Genomic DNA, 21,224 nt, shown 5'->3' with positions numbered 1-21,224 from the left:
TGTGTATAATCACAGTCTAGCTTTTATATTTCTTTTGAAATCCTAAACAATAAGGATTAAATTCTTTCCTCAGAGGCACATAGATAACTACATATTCAAGGACAGAATCATTGTGCAGAAGGAAAAAAAAACCCAGAAATCCTTGTCAACTTCAACCCCTACCTGCTATTTTTTGGAATAATATTGATTTTAATTTGCTGGTTTAATGGTAGTTTTTCCCTTTGCAAATGGAAAAGGGCCACTTAATGAATCATCAATTCAATAGCAGCAATGCCAAACCAGAAAATACAGACAGCATAGCTGAGGAGAAAATGTACATTTTGTGAGCAAAAGTCAGTCAAGTTCTGAGAAAATACAGTTTTGTGTTCAAAACACTGTTAACGTTTTTAATGAAGAACTCCCACCTGACTGTCTTATGCCAACATCCACAAAAAGCAGAGCTGCCAGATTCCCACAAAAACATCCCTCTCAGCAAAACTTCCATTTCTGTAGTATCAAGCAAAACTGAAGGAAAAGAAAAACTGAATTAAATAGTTTTGTCTTAAAAAAATTGCACAGGGATTATACTATCTGTGTGTCACCTTTATGCTAAAGTTGGCTATCCAAGTCTAACAAATTGAAATACCAAGGCACAGTGAGTACACAGTCCCGTCGAAAATGTCTGATAAAGTGCATGTAATTTGCATAAGTGTGAAAATACCACAGAGTGATTCTTGGGTGGCATGGCATGTAAAATGAGAGACTAGGGTTTGTTTCCAGGTGCTCGGTGCAGTTCTGGCCTTGCTGAATCTAGTCAAATTTGCTGTTGGTTTCAGACAGATTAAGATTTCTCCTTTGGTCCTCACTATCCAGAGCAGCAGGTACTGGAGATGTGGGCTGGAGAATTTGTTTGGGTTTTGCCCTGCATTTCATATCACTCTTCTGTGGTTCCCCAGGCTAATCTTCCAGGCAGGTGCTAAAGGGAGACTTACGTTCTATGTGGACATAGGATTCACTGAACTGGGTCATCTTGCCCGCGGTTTCCTCATGATATGAACTGAAGAGTAACTTCCTGTTTGTGTGACCCCATCAAAGGGAAGGAAGAAAAGTGTATGTGGATCCATAGTCACATGTGTTTCTAAATCTTCCCTGTGTGGCAAGAAAATAAACTATTTGTTTTGACTGTGGTCTCAGACCAAGCTGAAGACTGTAGGAGCTTATCAGGAGAGGAACCAAACATCAAGTAAGCTGGAAACACTTGTATTCAGGTCAGTTGGGCAGCCTGGGTTTGAGAGTGTGGTGTTGCTGTAAAGTTACGCAGAACCTTTTCCTTTGCATAATTTTTATTGATTAAAAAAAGAAGAGAGAGAGAGTCGGTCCTCAGCTGGCATAAATAGACACAGCTTTACTGCAGTCAGTGTGCATCTGTTCATTCTGGTGAAGGATATAATTACCCCATATTGCACTCATTTTATCAGCCATTGCTAATGTTTTTTGTGTGATCCTCTAAAGCTTTTCAAGAATGAAAGCTCTGTCTGCTGCTCCCAGCACTTTGCCTCTGTGACATATGAATTGTGCCAAATCCATTCTGAGGTTTTGTTTTTAAGCTCAGAGTACAAGGGTGAAGTGAAAATAAAGTGTGAATAATGGTCTTTCTCTCAAAGGCAATGTGATATTTCGTTGAACTGAAAAATTTACTCTTATGCAGATCGGCCCTGCCAGTATGAAGGGCTGATTGATGCTGAGCGTGATCCAGCTGATATCTGATATTGGGGAGGGGGAGGGCTCTTCAGAATTGCTGACAAAGCTATAACAAGTTCCAGAGACTGGAAGCTGAAGTTTGGCAAATTCAGCCTTGCAATAAAACGCCAGTCATGAGCATAATAAAATATTTTAGCAGTTTATTTGGGCTTGTGATGAATTCATCGTTAAGGAGTGTTTAGTATTTTCTTTTTAAATCAGTCTTCAGTTTCTGGGAGAAATTATATGGCCAGTCTGTGAGCTGGAGGATCATGATGATCCCTTTTGGTTTTGTAATTGAAGTGCACTTGTTAACTTCCTTTCTTCGCTAGGCTGTAAGGAGAACACATTTACCAGAATTGCCCTTAACAATTCTCATAGCACCTGCAGATCTGCACAGAGATAACTGTTCTAATTAAATCCTGTCCTTTAGGACTACATAGGATTGCCCACAGAGATGGGAGGAGTCATGTCCTTTCCTTCCCTTCTCCTTCTTTCCCCCCATACTTGTTTGAGCTGGATCTTGAGGGCTTGTTTTGTAAGGGTTTTTCTTTTTTGCGTTCTTTTTCTTTACCACAGCATGGGAGTGGCTCACCTGATGGGATGTAGCTCAGGTGACAGATTGCCCATGATCACAGTTGCCTTTGTTAATGGTGACACGCATCAGGCTCTCCCACCTCTGCCACAGCAGTTTGCTCACCTCTGCAATATTCAGCAATCTGTGCTCTTGAGAGCTGGGATGATGTTTTGGTGTAATGGAAGCCTTTGGGCTTCCTGTGGGGGCATCTGGATGGAGTTTAATGATATGGGATACACAAGAAGTCATTAGTCTCAGGAGCTGATTCCCTCTTGATCTGAAACTCTTTTAAAACATGTGAAATTAGAGGCTGCTGAACAAAAGAGCACTCTACATGTCTCACAGGATCAGGCTCCCTGTTATTTCCCTGTCTGAAAAGCAGACAGCCCCCACCTAGTGAATTCTCAGGTCTGGGGATATCTTCTTGAACAGTGTGCTCACCTACAGGCTATTTAAGAAGTATCAGGTTTGTCTGAATATTGCCGCCTAAAATCAGATGTTTCTGTTATTGTGGGTATTGAGGAAACTCAAGAACAACACAGGTTTGTGAAATCATTATATTCAAGAAGCAGCTCTCCTCCTGCATTTAGAGCCCTGGTAGTATCACATTCTGTTTTGACAGCTGTCAGAAGTTAAATGAAAGATATTTGGGGAGAGGAGGGTTGAGCTACAGGAGGATTTTCATTTACAGCACTCGCCAACAGTTGCAGCTTTTGCTTGGTAACATAAATGCTGTCTGTTATTCTTTCTTCTCCTTTGCTAAACTTTTGTGCCTTTTATTTCTGTGGCTCTTGTGACGGGGACCGGTGCCATCCAACCTGTGCTACTTTCTGTAGAAAACGTCTTTTTGATATCTTGCATGTGAAATGCAGTCCGTGCCCTGCCCTAGTTTTTCTCCAGCTCTTCTTCAGCGGCTGTCGACTTCCAGACTTCTGCTGGTGCCACTGTCCTCCTTTCATCTCCCAAATTCAAGCTACAGTGTTGCCGTGAGGAAAAGGAACTTACACTAGCTCTTTCCTTCACTTTTTTCCTCCCAGCTCACACTGTTTATTCCACAGATTACTGCAGCACTTTGGTTTTCAATGTGAAACTCTGCTAAAGGCTTTTCACTTAGCTGTTTATTGAGTGCTTACGCTTAGTGTTTATATTCAAGGGTGGAAAGTTCATAGGTGTTAGAGCACAAGGGGCTCCAGTGCTTGATTTTTTGGTTTGGGTTCGTGCCTGCAGGCTGTGGAAATAAACATTATTTTAACTTTAACTTATGTTAGATTTAACTCAGGAGTACCTGGAATTTCTTCTGTAGTCAACCCCTTGTATTATTCCATAATTGCAAATAAATGTGCTCTCACAATGTTAGCTGAACTTGCCAGGGAATGTACAGAAGCTTATGCTATGAAGACGGCTATACCGCCTTTGTATCACACGGTGGCAGAAAACGCCTGGCATATGTTCTTGTGCTGTACCAGTTAGGTAAATTGTAGCTGCTCTTTCAGTATGCAGTGCTTTATAGAGAATATGTTACTTTGGAAAATTAAGTCTGTTTAATTGTTTGTGCAGGAACAGCTTATTTTATAGCTAAGTAATGCACATTCATGCAAAACTTGCAGAATGTGTATTAAGGGTGTGTGTAGGATTCACTGAGGTATTACATCTGACAGTCAATATATAGGTGTAATAGTGTAGAAAAGAAAATTATATAGCTGGAGTATATATAGGCATTTAGTTTTAATTGGACTTCTGATTAAATATAAAATGCAATTTAGAGTGACAGATACAGTAGATCTTGGTAGACCACATGACAGGTTTTGGCTAGAAAACTCCTGAGCTGATTTTTTGTCAGTCTTGATTTTTTCTAAAGATCTCAGTGACTGTTCTATTGAATCTTTGATCTGAAGTGCTCCTTATTCTCTTTCTTCCTCTGTATATATGTGCTTATCTGTTTGTGTATTTGCAATATTTCTGTTGGTAACAGATGTTATATTAATTTACAATAAAATTATTTTGTTTTAAGGTAAAATTTAGATGTTAGGCAAACAGCTAAGGATTAAATTTGGATTTTTTAGCCATGGTAATACATTTTAACTGTATTTTGCCAAGCTGCTCAGACTTTGTTTTCTGAATAATGATACTATTTCTGTGAATGTCTCTCTGAGCACATGAGCATGAGCAATTTGTTAAAGTCTTATGTGTGAGAGATTTATATAAGATATAACATGGGAGGGAAAGCGTATTATTATGAAAATATGAAAGTAGATATTACAAAACCTGCTTCTATAACTGACTCTGATACAGACATGAACAAGTTGCTCTGAATATCATATCTCCTGTTGCACTGAGTTGTTGTTTATGTTATAAGCCTTAGTTTTGCAGAATGCCTGGACCAAGATAGGTTTAAACCAATCCTCTCTGCACTTCTTATGAAAATCAGAAGTTGATTATAGACTCCCCTCTTAAATGTCTTGGCTAGGGTATTTGTCTGATATCTTAACTACATAAATCAAATAATCATTAGATAGGTGATTGGATAGAGTAAAAAAGAGCAAAACTGGCTTCTGTAACTGTCAGTATATTTTGAATATGGTTATTCATAGTTTGGTGTAGTTTTGCATCATTTCATGGTGGGACTGCCAGGCCTTTCAGTGTCCCCCTGAAGTCGTGAGCTGACTGCAGAGACTTCCTGGCTTTGTCACCAATCTGATGCAGCACCTTGGGCAAATCCTTCTGTTTGCTCTTCTTCAGCGCTGTTTCTTCTTTCACTTTCCACATACCTTGATGACTGACAATTTAGACACTCCCAAGCAGGACACTGCCTCTAATACACATTTGCACTTCTTGTAGGTGTTGGGATCCTCTTAGCAATTGAGGGCCAAGTTACCAAAATAACGAAGAGCTCGCAATACGTATGTTGCTACGCTTAATATTTGCTGAGGGCACGAACGGGTATGGCTCCTCCTTGACACGATAGAGGTTGATGGCTGGCCTCGAGAGATGATTTTCTGCACATCGGTAAATCCTCCCTGTGTTTTCACTAAATTGCTTACTTAGGCTCAGGATTGAAGCCGGCATCATTGGAAGGGCTCCCGCAGACTCCAGAGCGGTGACACAGGCAGCTGTTTCCCATGTCTGTCTGTTACAACTTGTCATTTTGTTTCACAGTATGGAAGGTGCGAGAAGTGACAGGACGAAATAAGCACAGAGGGAACCGACTGTTTTATGTGGCTGTGTTAACGAATAAGCTGGGAGTGAAGTTAACTTCATGTGAAGCAGTTTAAATTATTTATTTTCAGTCCTAGAACTGTACTTAACGTGTTGTTAAGGCAGAGCCATGTTGACAGGGTGACGTTAATTACCCCACGGGAAACACATCACATTAGCTGGAAACAATTGTTCACAGCTATCATTCATGGCTCTGGGTAAAGCCGCGGCCTTCACAAATCTTGGCAATCAGTTACTGCCTTCATCCATGGAAGTTTCTTCTGCATCCACCTGCAGCTGAAAACTACCTCTTTACTCACAGCAACAAAAGACGAAGCTCAGTGGTTATGGGTATTTTCTTTTTCCTTTTTTTTTTTTTTTTTGGGGTGAGCTGAGTAATTGTGTGATTGATCTCCTCTCCATTAGACATGGCACATCTTAAAAATGTGAGGCTCTTCATTCACTGATCACCAGTGTAAATGCATATGCTTACTGTTCCTGTAAACGCTTTCCCACAACTCCCTTAATGATTCAGTTCCCACTCCTTAACACTGTTGTGTCCTTCAGAACAGGAAATTATTGCCTCTGGGGTTTCCATTCTTTGCAAAGGCTTTGGCTTGAACATCCCTACTGAGAACTGGATGTGACTTGAGTAGCATTTGTATGGATGTGTGTAATAAAAGCGGAGCATTGACTTTTTCCTCTTTTCTTGTTCAGCATTGAAATATGTTAAGGACTCGAAAATGACTTAACTGAGGAGCGCTGGCGATATATCTACAAGTAAATGAATACCTGGCTACTGCAAGTTGTTAACGTTATGTTTTTCTAGGTGCTCCTGTTCCATGGTTAATGCAATTAGAGATTCTACTGGGAGAGCACGTGTACGCAGTGTTCGTCCATTGTGGTGAGGCTGTACCTAATAACATCTCACTCTCTCTTTGCAGGTTAGGCCAAAGACCCTGATTCCAGACAGCCTCCCTATCTCCCCGTGCAGAGACCAACCTTCCAAGCAGCCTCCTACCTTCCAGAAGGCGACTGTAGTCAGCATCAAAAACCCCAGCCCTGCCCTGCCAACTGCCAATAACACCGTCAGCCATGTACAGTCACCTAATAGCCAGTCACAAAATGTCGCCGAGTCCACAGCTATTTCATCACCTCTGAGCAGTGCAGGTGTGGCGTACGCCATCATTTCCACCTCCCCCAACAATGCAACTCCTATCAGCACCAGCGCCACTGTCTCTGTGGTCAACGACAGCATTAAAGTGCAACCACTCCTCATTAGTGCCGACAACAAGGTAGGTTCTGCTTTTCCCAGCGTATTTGTGTTTTATTTTGTTGTTGTTGTTTTGTTGGGGTTTTTTTTGTTATCAAATGCAGGAATTATGTTGCAGATATAAGCAGAATATTCCCGTGGGAGTACACAGCCCTGTGTGGAGTGATGTCTGTGGTTCCTTTTGAAGAAAAGAATCAGAAAGCAATGCGGAAATTCTTAAGGGGACACATGGACACTAGTAGACATTGATCTGTGTACATGAATATATTTTAGGAGGAACAAAATGCAGCATGATGTAGCCTGACATTAATGGGACCATGTGATCTTCCATGTCCTTAAACCAATCCTCGCTAATAATATTCTTGAATTCCGTGCAGGCTCAAATTTCCTATGGACTCCCTCTGCAATTATACAGTGATATGAGTTATATCGACTGACCCCAGGGGAGTGTATCCAATAATCAGGCATTCCCTTTCGCACTTTCAGGGGAAGACCAAATGGAATGAGAGCTCAGGGTTTCAAAACTGATCAGCAGATGAATCAGTAGGAAAAAGTCAAGTTATGAATTACTTGTTTCCTCTTTGTACTGCTTTTCAGCTTTGAAATGCAAGAACTTCACCACTCTCATACCAGAAACAGATTCAACAAAGGCTGCCAATGTACCCAGCAGACATTTGTTGTAATTTGCTACAGGGATCCTGCTACTTTGGGTCTCGTTGGCAGCACAGCTTCTCATACAGTGCTAAAAAAGAATACAGGATGTAGGATGGCTTTTGAGGTAAATAAAAGCAGGCATCTCTTCCCCATTTCTATAGTATGATTTATTTTTCTCTTACTTAAAGTGGCTGCTGGTTAAGAAAACCATCCCCTCTTACGCTCTGAAATATTCTAGACCGACTGAGTTGAGATAAAATATTATATCTAACAATTAAATAACATTGACTGAAAGTTAACAATGAAATAGATCGAAAAGGCCTAGTGTTGAAATCCAATAACCTTCATCAAGAAGGTAAACTTGGTTAAGGTCTTCCGTAGTCCTTCATGAAGCTTTTATTGTGGGTATATGTGTAGTTCTGTGGTCAGAAATTGTCCTTCATTCCTTTTAATTTAATAGCTTCTGAAATAATGTTACCTGCACCACGTAAATCTTAATGTGGAAATTCAAATACAAGCAGCTGGATATACTAACACATTAATACATGCATGTAAGAGATCTGTGTAGTATTCCTATAGGTTCTAAACCAGAATGAATTTTAATTTAAAAAACATATAGTTTATTTTGTTTATACCAAACTGGACGTACACTGCTTATAACCCATAAATGCTGAGGACTGAACTCTGATCACAGTTACACGAGTAGCACTGAGGAGTATCTTCCTTCCCATCCCCATGTACTTACTTTGAAATAACACTGGTACGACTGAGATCACACCATCATTTTGAATGTGTAGTAATTCTGTCTCTTCTACCTGTATACAAAATAAAATCAAAGGAAAGACCTTAAAATCACTGACAACACAAGGGCTAAAGCAAGGCTGCTGAGTCAGCTTCAGGAGTCCTCTAAATAGAAAGTGTCCTAATTTTCAGAGGCACTGAAGTGGCTTCCTTAGGCTGCAGTAAGTTTATAATGCAGCTATAAAAACTAATTTTTAGAAACTTAAGTATGGATTTAGAAATCTAACCTAGGTATCTGGTTTTTTAATATTTTTGGTTTGTGACTTGCATCTGTTGGCTGTAGAGGTATCAAGTAAACATTCAAAGAAGAGTCAAATATTCCAGGCAGAAAAGTCCAGTTTCATATAGTGAATTCTCTTCTTTTATTTGTACATTGTCTTTTAGGTTATCATTATTCAGCCTCAAGTTCAAACCCAGACAGAAAGTAAAGTGGAGACAAAGAAACCTCCTGAAGAGTCAGCTCAGGGACCCCCTGCTACCAAAAAGAAAAAGGAGGAAAATCCAGAGGTGATTTTTATTTTTTTTTTAATAAATGAGCTACAGTATGGTTAAGTTATGGGGGCCATTTCCAAACATTTTTCTATGTGCCTATGTAATTACTGCATTTGCGCTCATGGTTCTGCCAGTAGTTCATCTCTCTATTCAATCACAGCAATCACGGTGATTTCCCCACTAGTGAGGTGCTCAGACAAATTTGATTTCCATCATTCAAACTTTCCAGCATCACAAAATGCAAGATTTGTAGATCTCATAATAATCTAGACACCTTGCATGGTTATAGCTGTATTTCTTGTGAAAGGTGAAATATCTTCAAGCTTCAGATATTTTATGTTATCAAATATATAACATCGGGTTTACAGGCTGTGTATGAGATTGAATTAGCATTTTTTTTTGTCAGCTGAGCTTTTAAATCTTCTTTGAAATGAATATTGCAATTTTTAGATTGTATTTATCAATACGGTTTCTGGCATTTGCTGTGTATGGCTTCCCACATGTACACAGATTGTTTCTAGGCGGAAATACATTAAAATTCTTCATGTTGAGTAAAAGAGTAGAAATCGGGACATAAGATTTAATCTCTTACATGAACTACATTTGTGATGTAAACTGAAAATATGAATCAGAATTTCTTGTAGAAATGGGATCTCTCCTTAACAGGCATTTGGGCTTTTGACTAGATATATTCACATTGGATTGTGTGTACTTTTGAGGCAATTTGAGAAGTTATATAAATTTAATCTACTTCCACATGGAAATGCTCAGCTGATATGAAATCTTAACCTTACCAGTCTAATAGATGTGTGGCAAGATAGCATCCTTGGAGCTGTAGGTTTAAGAGGATTATTACAATATAAATTTATAATGTTACCTGGGGCTTGAGGGTGGTCATTAATTTTACAAGTTTAAGAGATTTGTGTATTTAAAACAGTGTTATGGATAAATAGTGGCTCTTAGCCTAGAACCTCACAGCATTATGCAGAAGCGCTGCAGAACTATGCTTATGAACCCCCCCAAGTTTAAAATCTGACCCTCCTAGGAATCTTCATTGCTGCTGAATGGTGGGACTGTAGGGTCCTGTTTTGTTTTTGGAGGTATTTCCAAAAGATGACTTGTTGTGTACATCTTGTGGGCAGAAACACAAGGAAATCCTGCTTAGAAACAGAATCCCAGTGAAACCATCCATTTTTCTTTGCCTATAACTTATCTCCCCAGAAAGAACATTGAACAAAAATCTTCTAGGGTGTTGCCGCAAGAGACCGTGGGACTGGGGACACTTTTTGGTATAGCATTCATAAATTTAATAAGCTTTTCATTAAATTGCTAACTAGAATATCCTGACTACCTTTTTCATTACCAGGAACGTTGTTCCTACCGTGTATGCTGGAGGTCTCGGCAAGCACAATTTTCTGGGTAGTATGCTGAAGCTATGCCCTTAAGCATGACGATTTCTTTTCATAGATTTGTTTCATGGCCATAAATATGTAGGTCTAGAGTTAATTTCTTTTGTTCTTTGAAAGTAAACTTTAGTTGATTATCGTGTATTTATGCAATTAGTGTAATTAGAACTAACAGCATAATTAGTGTAAATACATGTAATGACATAAATAGAACATGTAATTACAAAATGAAATGGTTTTGTAAAAAATCTTTGTTTTGCTTCATGAAAAGACATACTGTGCATTTCTAAAGGCACTTACGGCTTTTGAACAGATGATTAAATTTAAGGAAAAGAGTAACAAAGATACCATGATCTTTTTAGAAAAAAAATAAGCACTTTAGGTACTTCTCTCTACACCTTTATTTATCTTCAAAGCATAAAACTGGTGCAGGAACTCCAGTATAGCTCTACATAAATGTTAGTCGTGACAGCCTGGGATTTAACAAATTAAATTGAAAAATTTAAAACAAATAAACCGGAAATCACCAGACTTACCAGTAGCCACGAATCCCATATGCAGTTACTGAGTGTACCTGCACAAACAGAAAAGACTGAGCATAATTAAGTTTTATTCCTGGCTTGGTCATTCTGCTGGGAAGCTGATCCTGGATACAGCCCCTGCAATACACCTGCATCCCGCGTAAGCTAAAGATTTCTCCTTTCCCAAGTACATAATCATTAGACTAAACCAAACCTCCTCACGTCCGCTGTGTTGCAGCCGGGATGCCAGGATGCCGGGATGCCTGGCTCTGAAGCGCTTTTCCCAGCAGCAGGATGGAGGATCTTGGCCACTCAGGGTGTCCCAGACCCAGTGGTCAGAGCTCTCTCCTGGGACCTGAGCCATGAGGATTCAGTTCCCTTGGGGCTGAAGAGGGTCTGGAGGGTTTGGTTTTGATTTTGTTTGGGTTGGGTTGTTATTTTTGTTTGGTTGGGTTTGTTTGTTTGTTTTTTTGGGGGGAGGGGGTGTGTGTGTGGTTTTTGTTTGGTTGGTTGGTTGGTTTGGGATTTTTTGTGTAGTATTTGTTTGGTTGGTTTTGGTTTTGGTTTTTTCCTTAAAAGGACTGGATTTCAGCACAGAAACAGAATTCTGCCCGAAACTTTTTAAAAAAAACTTTATATTAGTAAATTTTCGTATTTCTGACAACATTTTCCAGGGTGTCCTAGGAGTTTATTATTTAAAAGAAACATTACTGCCATACATGCTGGTTACTTAGCTAACAGTGTTTTTAATCCCATCAAAGAAGGACAAGAGAGAGACATTGCAGTTGTGAACTCAATGCTAGTGTTAGGCCTGGACTGAAACTCTGGAGAAACTGAAGCCACAGTTTTGTGGATTCCTGCAGAGAAGAGAAACAATAGACTCTGTGATATTTGAAAGAAAAGCAGAAGTAGTATTTTGAGTTCAATCTGATGAGCCACGTGAGTGTGAAATAGCAAAACTCATTGAAAAAATATCCTGTTAAAACAATATATTTGTTAAAAATAATACCACTTCTACTGGGGTTTTGTTGAAAGGAACCATCTTTCAAATATCTATAGAAGCTAATCCTTCCTTTGTTTAATAGTGAGGTAATTATCAAGTCCATGTATGAAGACTCTTCATATGTTAAGCAAGTATACTGTCATTACATTTAGTTAGGTATGTAGTCAAGTAATTGTATGAAGAGAGGAAATTCTTCAGCAAGCATTCCAGTACTCAAATAATTTTAGTTTAGATGTCAGAAAATGTATGTCCCCCTTACAGTTTAATCTTTGGGTACTATAGGCATTCTGTGCTCCATTGGGAAAATACAATCACACATTAACTGTTCCAACTTTCTGATTCTCTAAATGTTGTTATTACTTCCACTCAGAGTGCGGAGTTGTATCCTGCCACAAAGTTACTTTTTGGTGGGGATGAGGTGAAGCTTGTCATTCCACTCAGTTGATTAATTTCCTTCTCAGATCTGCACAGTGGATCTCAGATCAAATATTCATTTTTTGCTTTAGGTGTGGAGCCCCCACTGTGTCTAGCTGGTGTTTTAGACATGTAAGGAGTGAATATTATTGAAATCAAGGCCTGGCATGCAAATGAAGACGTGTGCTTGTAATTACCACAGTTATGGAAGGCAGAAATATAGCATGAATATATCTAAATGGCCAGTGATGAGATTCTGCTATCACCATTTTTTAGTCTACAGGGAGAGCTACATGCTAGGAGATTATGGAGAGAAACTACTCCTGTCTTATGAGTTTGTTAGTTCACCTGTTTGACAAAGGTATTTTCACAGATCACAGTATCACAGTATGTTTGGGATTGGAAGGGACCTCAAAAGATCATCTAGTCCAATCCCCCTGCTGGAGCAGGAGCGCCTAGGTGAGGTCACACAGGAACATGTCCAGGTGGGTTTTGAATGTCTCCAGAGGAGACTCCACCACCTCCCTGGGCAGCCTGTTCCAGTGCTCTGGCACCCTTACTGAGAAGAAGTTTTTTCTCAAATTTAAGTGGAACCTCTTGTGTTCCAGCTTGATCCCATTACCCCTTGTCCTATCATTGTTTGTCACCGAGAAGAGCCTGGCTCCATCCTCGTGGCACTCACCCTTTATATATTTATAAACATTAATAAGGTCACCCCTCAGTCTCCTCTTCTCCAAACTAAAGAGCCTCAGCTCCCTCAGCCTTTCTTCATAAGGGAGATGCTCCACTCCCTTAATCATCTTTGTTGCCCTGTGCTGAACTCTCTCCAGCAGTTCCCTGTCCTTCTTGAACTGAGGGGCCCAGAACTGGGCACAATATTCCAGATGGGGTCTCACCAGGGCGGAGTAGAGAGGAAGGAGGACCTCTCTCCATCTACTAACCACCCCCCTTGTAATACACCCCAGGATGCCATTGGCCTTCCTGGCTACAAGGGCACAGTGCTGCAAGAAGGCTATCAATGTCCAATACTGACCCTTAGATTTTGAAGAATCCATAGCTAGATCTTTTCATTTACAAGAGGAGGATGTGCTTGCTTTCACAATTTTGCTGTGTGGAAGTCAGAATTGCAAGGGAAATGTTAGTTCTGGTGACTTACTAGTTGATTTTATCCTGAACTGAAAAGTTGAATCATCAAGCTTTTCACAAAACAAGAAGGTCAAACTAATTTTGTCTTTGAAGTGCTGAAATGTGTGTTCTCCTGGCACTTCTTTGATAGAAACAGAATGTTTCGACCTTTTACTGCTTAGACACTGGTTTAGTTTGACCCAAATCTACGCATTTTATTTTGGGTGAGTGTGATAATTGCGTCTTCCTATGGTCCTTGGATGCTTTATCAGAGTTGGATTGTGGGCTTTGCTTTCTTGGATTTCCTAATAGCCTCCATTCCATAGTCAGATTGTCTCTCCTGTGGAATTGTACCTTGTGAAAATGCCACTTGGGTAACATGATCCAACAAGATTGTTAAGCACAGGAGTGAGGAAGTGATCCCCGGGGCCCCATGGTACCACGGGTGTCACTGCAAACCAAGAAGTTCTGTTCAGTTTGGGTTTGGAACAACACAGCAGAATTTCGGTTTTCCATCAAAAAGATGGAGTAAAAGCTCCAGCAAAACTTCTTCTGTAAAGAAAAATTTCCCAATGAATAATCTCTGACAGAAAATTTAGAGTATGCTCTAGTACGTGCCCTATACACTGCATTGAAACATTTCTTAGTATGCAGCTGTGCTTTGTGCATGTATAGTATAAAATAATTCTTAGCAGTATTTTAGGTTACGTTCTTCACCACAAAGTGAGTTCATCAGTGTCGGTGGGAGATGCTTGTTCACTCCCCATTGAGGGAAAATATTGGATCAGTGTTCCTCTTCATAATTCATGCATGTGATATTCTTTTTGTAAGTTGGGAAGAGAAGTTTGTGAAAGCTTTTTGGGGGTTAGGGCATTTTCAATGTTTCAAATGTCTTGTTTAGTGTTGTAAAATTCAGTGAAAGTGTATCATATCTTGTTTTACTTCATACAGCTTGCTCATATCCAATAAAAGCAGTGCCATGTCCAGATAATAATAATAATAATACACAATTACTTATCTAAAGAGTGTAGTAACAAAGCAGCTAGCAATATGAAATTGAATTGAATGAACTGACTGAATTCTGATCATGCACTGCATAAAATCGGTAGTCATACAGCACTGGCTTCATAGTCTCTGAACTGATAGAGTTCATGTAGTCATACAAGCAGGACGTGACTGACCAGGCATATCTGAATCAAATCTTCAATTAAAGTTCTTCCTATTACTATGCATTCAAATACGATACATTTCTGAAAGACCTTTACTGGGTTTGTAGTGTCAATGCTAGATTTATTTATTTACTTACTTCTACCATGATTGTTGTAGCAGAAAAAAAGTCTAACTCCTGTTTATTTTCTCCTTAGAAAATTGCCTTCATGGTAGCATTAGGACTGGTTACAACAGAACATTTGGAAGGTAAGATGGCATATGGTGTTTTACAGTTCAGTTTTTGAGTGAAGTATTTTCTCTTGGTTGTCCTCAGAAAGGCAATTAAAAATCAGGTGGAATGTTACCTATGCAGAACTATGCTTTTCAGCCTCACCTCCCACCCCATTGCACAGCTCAAGAGGCATGAGAACTGGCACTATAGCCAGCACCAGCAGGGTTGGCATAAGGTGGCATTTGGGCTCACCCATTCATCGTGGTCCTTTAAAGCAGGTTAACGACTGGAGGATGATAGTGAAGCAGAAAGTCTGCAAAGGCTCTGGCCAGTGTCAGTCTGCTTCAAGAGTCAGGAAGGTTCAAAGATGTTTACCCAGATCTTCTGTAGCAATCGTGCCCTCTCCTCCTTCCCCATGTGAGATGGACTTTCATTCCTGGAGTTAGTCATCCATCATCTCTAGAGTTCCATGTGTGTAAAATAATGGTGAAAATCTGGCATTTGTTTTATAAGATTTTAAACAAATTAGAAAGCTACCTCTCACAAAGACGTCCTCCCCATGTCTCCGCATTTAGCCAAAAAATAAATGAACTTCCAGTCTGATCCTGCTTTTGTGTGAGAGCTGCTGCTACGCCTTCCCAGGCTTTTGAATACAAGTTCAAACAAATATTGCACATAAACTAAATTCAGCATTATGTACGGTCCAGTTTACTTTTCCAGCCTTTCAAAAATACCTTGCAAGAGTTAGCAGAAGTACACCTTTCTTTGCATCAGCTTTGTCTTTCTGAAAAATTGGACAAGAGGGGAAAAAAAGAGCTTGTTTGGCAACTTTTCCAGTGGTGTGAGGTGAGTTTGGGCATTTCTTGGCAGAATGGGTTAGTTTTCATGGACAGAGAAGATACAGCTGTTTTTAAGAAAAAGTCTGCAACTTGGTGTGTCAGGTAATAGAGGTTGTGGTTCCACTAGTGTAAGGAGAACAAATCTGGTATCTGTGCCAGCTGTTAATGATTCTTAAAAACATTAATCATAGTTGACATTTACCACCCATCTCATGGACTGTCATCGGCAAAATACTTGACAACGTCCAGTTTACCGAGTTTAAGTTTTCTGTACTTTAGAGTTAAGCACATGCTTAGATACCTTGCTGACTCAAGAGTTATCTACCAATTTACAGCTTGATTTCTTTTAAGTAAGATTCCCTGTTCTTCTGTTACTTGGTTTAAAGAGTGTTCGTGAATTAGAAAGAAAATAGCATATTCACTGTAAGGTCTCCTTAATATAAGCAGCATGTTATCTGTGGGTCTTGTTGGCTTTTTTCAGTCTTTCCTCTTTAAATATGCGTTTTAGAACATCATTTAATGTCCCAGTGACTGAGAATTTGAAAGCAGTTTAGAGAAACTTTAAGCCATCAGCCTTTTTAATCCCCTAATGGTAATGGATTGAAATGGAAATTAAAAAGCTACAGCAATTTTGGGAGAAGATTTATAATCCAAAAAGTGCAAATGATGACTGGTTCTTGTTTTCTTTGTCTAAGGAAAATAGGACAACATTTGAAATTATGCTGAAGTACAAATTAAGCTTACAACAGAGAGAACTGAATTTTGAATAATTCTTTACCCTTTGATTTTATTGGAACTAATAAATTGTTTGTATGGATTTAATGCTTATGTTCAAAACGCCAAGTGCCACTCTGCTCTGTTTGTTCTACAGGAAGTGCAGAGATGCACATTTTGAACTTTATTGCTACAATACTAATCCTATATAATCAATTCTTTCAGATAAATTCACTTTTTATATTCCTACTAGATATAAATAAATGGCTCCCACCAAGAGCTATTTACTATGGGTATTTCTTCATGACTATTGGTGATTATAACTGTCAAAAATACCTTATAGCTTTCACATGCTAGAAGTTATTATTTTAGTGTTATGTCATATTTACGTTTATCAGCAATTGCTGTTTATCAGAAAGCAGTGGTCATTATACAGTTCAATTTATTTTAGTACTTGTATTTCTCACTTTCACATTTTTGGAATTAAGTTGTATCAAGACTGGGTCATTAAAAGCTTATTCACTCAGTATTATTAATTCACAGTGTTACTGCTTTTGTTCATTTTATTCATTAATTTTGTGGTGAAGGGCTATGATCCTCTTCTATATGGATTTCTTTATCAGCGTAGCAGCCTTTCCTACTCATGTCCAGAGGAGCATCTTCCCCCTTACAGGGAAAAGAGCTCTGTTCTGCAGAGCCCGAGTGTGAGGCATCTTTTGAGGCTTTTACCAGTAAATGTTTGTTTGTTTTTCTATTTGGGTTCTAATTTTTAAATGAATAAACTAAGGAATAAGATAGCCCAATTCTGTGATGCAGTGCATGGTTGTAACATATTAAATCTCTTTCTCTAGGCTATTGGAACACCTTTTAGCATCACTGTTATTTAAAAAAGAAAAAAAAAAGTAGAAAGAAAACTTTAAAATAATTCTTTAATTCAGATGATTCTAAAAATGTACATCTTGTTTTATCCTAACAAAGTAAAACACCTGAAATATTTCCATGTAGGTTACTGGAATGTTTTAATCAGTTAAAACCAATTATTTATTTTTTCCTTATTAAGCCCCACTTTGAAATGTACACAATACTTTTTAGCAGAAGTAATGAGTAACGAAGGATGACACATGCTTTTGTTCTACCTTGGTGTGATTATTTACATGTGCACGCTTAGATATCCATACTCCTTGTATCACAAGCACAGATATTTATTCTTCACGGTTTCCATAAGTAGAGAGCTGACATTGTGATCTCCCTCCCTGATGGCTGCATAGAGTGGAATACATCTAGAGCCATTTCAGTTCATTCCTCTCCCTATTTCCATCTATTCCAACTGCTATTACTTTTCCCCCAGCCAGCTTTTATCTCTACTGTAACGATACCTCTCCCACAGCTGTGTTCTGGGTAGCTACCACATGTGTCATTCAGACTCCATCAAATATTTCTGTTGCCTTGGTGAGAGCATGTGCCAAATAAATTGTCTCTTAATCCTGAGACCCTAAAGGGCAGAGAGGTATGGATCCATCACAGTCCTCTTGTGAAGACAGTCAGCCCTGTTATGGACCCTCGCACATGGAAAGCTCTGCCTTGTTAAATTCTTTATTTCTTTTTCTGGGCCAGTGAAAAGTCACGATCTTGTGTCCCTGTGACAACCTCTGGAAAGGACTGGGCTGCCATAACTCCATCTTTTTCCTTACACTGCCACGAGGGTCCTGAGATGCTGCAAGCCCTGGGTTCCTCTGACCACGTAGCATGGTTTACTGAGCCTGGCTGCCAGAACCACAGCTCCAGCTCACACTGTTGATTCCAGAGTAAAAAGTCAGAGGGTGTCTAATTTCTCTGTCTTTGCCAGCGTCAAGGCACATGATTCCTCTTTTGTGGTGTCTCTGGCACTTTTTGGCCTTGAGAGCCTCTTATACACACTGATGTTGACATTGAGAACAACCATCTCTCTTCTGCTGGCTCAGTGGCAGGCTTCTGGAGTTGTGTCTAGCACTTCCCCAGCTTCTGAGGCCCAATTCCCTTCAGAAGATGCCAAAGGGTTTGAAAGCTTCAGGATGGAGATTTCAGCATAGCAAGACAAGCATTTCATAGGAAATGCTTTTACAGTGGAACAAAACTGTTACCCATATGAGACTCTCCGGTTTGGAGTCTGTGAATCACCAAGGATGTTAACAAGATGCTGGCAGTGGTTGCAGACATGGAGTTTATCACACGTCTTGGTGCAGCCTTGGATCACACGTTCCTCAGTAGTGAGATCCTGTATAGCTCCCCGAGTCACATGGCAGCATATATCTCGCTCGTGTCAGACTGTGTCTGTACTCTTTGAATTGCCCCAGGAGAAGACAGACACCTTCTGAGCGTGAGAGGTGACATGTTCCTGTGCCAGTGGGGAAAACCCAGCCAGAATATGCAAATAGTTGCTCTGCTGTTTTTCTTATCTATCCAGGTTCCCTCTGATACATCTATCACTCCAAGAGTGGTGGCTTAGCCAATAGTCATTAATGAATGAAAAGTTCCAAATCAATATCTTGGAACTGAGGGCAGTATAAAATCCATACAGTGTTGGCCTTGTTGTTAGGGACACTGTGTCCAAGACATGACCAACAATACTAATACCATATACTGCAGCAACACTTAGAGCGGTATGTGATCAACATTTGGAAAAGGTGCTTGGAAACCAGAACTATGTGTTGGGAATCCTGTTGTAAACACCCTGAAAGATGGACTGTATCTTACTGTTGGATCGCAAATGGGAGATGGTGCTCAATATCGTGAAGGCCATTTTCTGGCACTAGAGGGTGTTCTGAGATAGACCTCTTTAGCTCAGACACTGATGAAAGATGCCAGACCTTCTGCAGAGCCAGATGGTGTCCTGAGTTTCTGTTTGGTGTGCTCCTGGTCCTCTGGGCTGAAGGGCTAGCGCTCCTGCCAGTTCCTCTTGTTCTGAGAGATTTACGTAGAGCAAGACAGAATGGAGGTATCACCATAGTGGAGCTGCTTAGACTAGCAACATCCCTCAGGCACTCCAGTGCAGTCTAAACTTTGCCTTACAATATTCATGTAGGAAACATTTTAGAGTAGAGCATCAGCCCAGCTGTGTACACTTTATGTCATGGAATGAATATTGGGTGGTTCTCCTTGCTAAGAAGTAGGTCTGCTCTTACTTTATTATCAAAGTATGCTCTGAAATACATGGTTATAAGAATCTCACCATTCTGAACTTATGTCAAGAGCTGGAAAAAGAAATTCCATATGACAAAAATGAAATCCTAGCTCAGAGAAAAGTAGCATTAAATCTGCAGATTTCAGTGGGCCAGGAATCTGCTCACTCTTTCTCTGTGTGTTTACAGAAGTATGGATGTGACAAGTTGTTGCTAAATGCAGTCCTCAGCAAGTACCATCTAGAATAGGTGTTACCATTTAGCAGAAAGGAGTTCTCTTGCATTTCAGCCTTTTCCAAATAGGACTGCAATTCAATGTGCCTGTCCTTGTGCCGCTGTTTCCAGCGACACAAACGCGTGTATGGCTCATAACAACATTCTCCGCACTCGGGATCATGAAGCTGTATATTTTTGGATGGATAAATCATCACGCCCTAGTTAGAACTGAATCTAGTCATGCCATTCTGACCGTGCTTTTTCTAACCTCTGCTACTGTAAATTAAATTCAAAAGTATCTCTATGCTTTCATCTGTTATGAATTACAAGGCTTAGCTGCTTTAAATGCTTCATTTTTGTTAACAGCAGACATTAATAGTATTTTGAAAGCTCTCTGTTGATGCTTGCTGAATATGTGTCTGAAGGGATCATAATAAAAATCTTGTAGGGTGGCAGAAGTCCACCTTGGAGGAGGGAAAATATTAAAAATGCCTGTGTTCTGAATCTTACAAGGAAAAGCTTATTAATGTCAAACGTTGAACTGCGGCAAATATCATTGCTGATGCAAACCAATTATACTTTAGAAACTGAAACTGAACACAAAGCCCAAGGGGTTGACGGTAAGAGCATCTTGCTTAACAAGTTAGATCTACATTTTTCCCTGATGTATGAGAAATACGCAATTCATGTTTCTTTCCATGGTTACAGAAATCCAGAGCAAGCGCCAGGAAAGAAAGAGAAGAAGCACAGCAAATCCAGCCTACAGTGGACTCTTGGAAACAGAGGTACTTTATCATACACTTTTTTCACCACAGTTCTATTTCATGTCAGTAAAAGGTTTAAGTGCTTCTTATTACAAAAGTATATACGATGCAGAACCACACATTTACTTGTAAAGGGATATTGATGTGGAAAAGAAAGAAAATATCTCATCCCAGTAGCTAAGCAACAAGTTTTCACCCCACAACATCACTTGCTTCAAACTAGGATTCATCTTAGTTTTAATAAAGGCCAAAAGCACTAAATTAATGTGGGACCTAATTACTCTTTCACCCACGCAGATGGTCCCTTTAGGTCAGAACTGTAGAACAGAAGTGCTGCATTATGTTCAAACTTGCATGCTATTTCTCTTTTCCTATGTGCCAAATAATAAATGGAGAACTTTGCTTTTTTTATTAGTGACATTTGTAAAAGAGATGTGTTGGTTTAAGAATCAGTGTGCTCTGCAGGGGGTATGGAAGCCTGCATAATAAATATAAAAATGCATAATTAAAAATGAAATGCTGTGGATAATCTGTTGTCTCTTACGCTGACGCTGTTACATTTATGGTAGTAACAAAATTTGGTCCTACATAGTATTGGATTGCAAACTTGATGTAAAAGCAGAAAATAAATATTTTGTTTTCTGATATTGTTTTTTCTTTGTTTCTGAATTGGCATATATGCATTTATTCAGTATATTAAAATTCCACCTTTAAAATTTTATCACAGTTTGTGGTTACTATTTGAATTTCCTACAGCAGTGAAACTACTTGCAGCCAGCTCTCCATGTAAGCAATACTGTATTCTGAGTTCTTCAAGCCTAAAGAAAGTGTTTTTTCTTTATTTAGGTACAAGCAATGCAGAATTTCTGGTATGCCAGCTTTTCAGATTTCTGTATTTGCTGGCAGACAGATGAGCCTAAGAAGAAACTCACCACAGTAGTCAAGCTGTTTAGTGGCTTGATTGTTCTTTTT

At 39.4% G+C, this 21,224-nt stretch overlaps 1 protein-coding gene across 6 annotated transcripts in view; it reads left to right on the top strand.

Moving 5' to 3' along the window:
• Positions 1–21,224, top strand: part of PHF21B (PHD finger protein 21B) — a 165,762-nt gene that overhangs the window by 130,828 nt on the left and 13,710 nt on the right. For all 6 annotated transcript variants that reach the window (XR_010466695.1, XM_065032968.1, XM_013369395.3 and 3 more), the window contains 4 exons: positions 6,436–6,786; positions 8,604–8,726; positions 14,545–14,596; positions 20,197–20,273. Coding sequence is in view for 5 of the 6 variants with exons in the window: in XM_065032968.1 (XP_064889040.1) it covers positions 6,436–6,786; positions 8,604–8,726; positions 14,545–14,596; positions 20,197–20,273 (603 nt within the window). In the remaining variant the exon portion in view is untranslated. The remainder of the gene's footprint in view (positions 1–6,435; positions 6,787–8,603; positions 8,727–14,544; positions 14,597–20,196; positions 20,274–21,224) is intronic.

This window comes from Columba livia, chromosome 1 (assembly GCF_036013475.1).
Source record: "Columba livia isolate bColLiv1 breed racing homer chromosome 1, bColLiv1.pat.W.v2, whole genome shotgun sequence".
Classification (NCBI taxonomy): Eukaryota; Metazoa; Chordata; class Aves; order Columbiformes; family Columbidae; genus Columba; species Columba livia.
The sequence above is the reverse complement of the archived record's forward strand: the minus strand, read 5'-3'. Positions and strand labels throughout refer to the sequence as shown.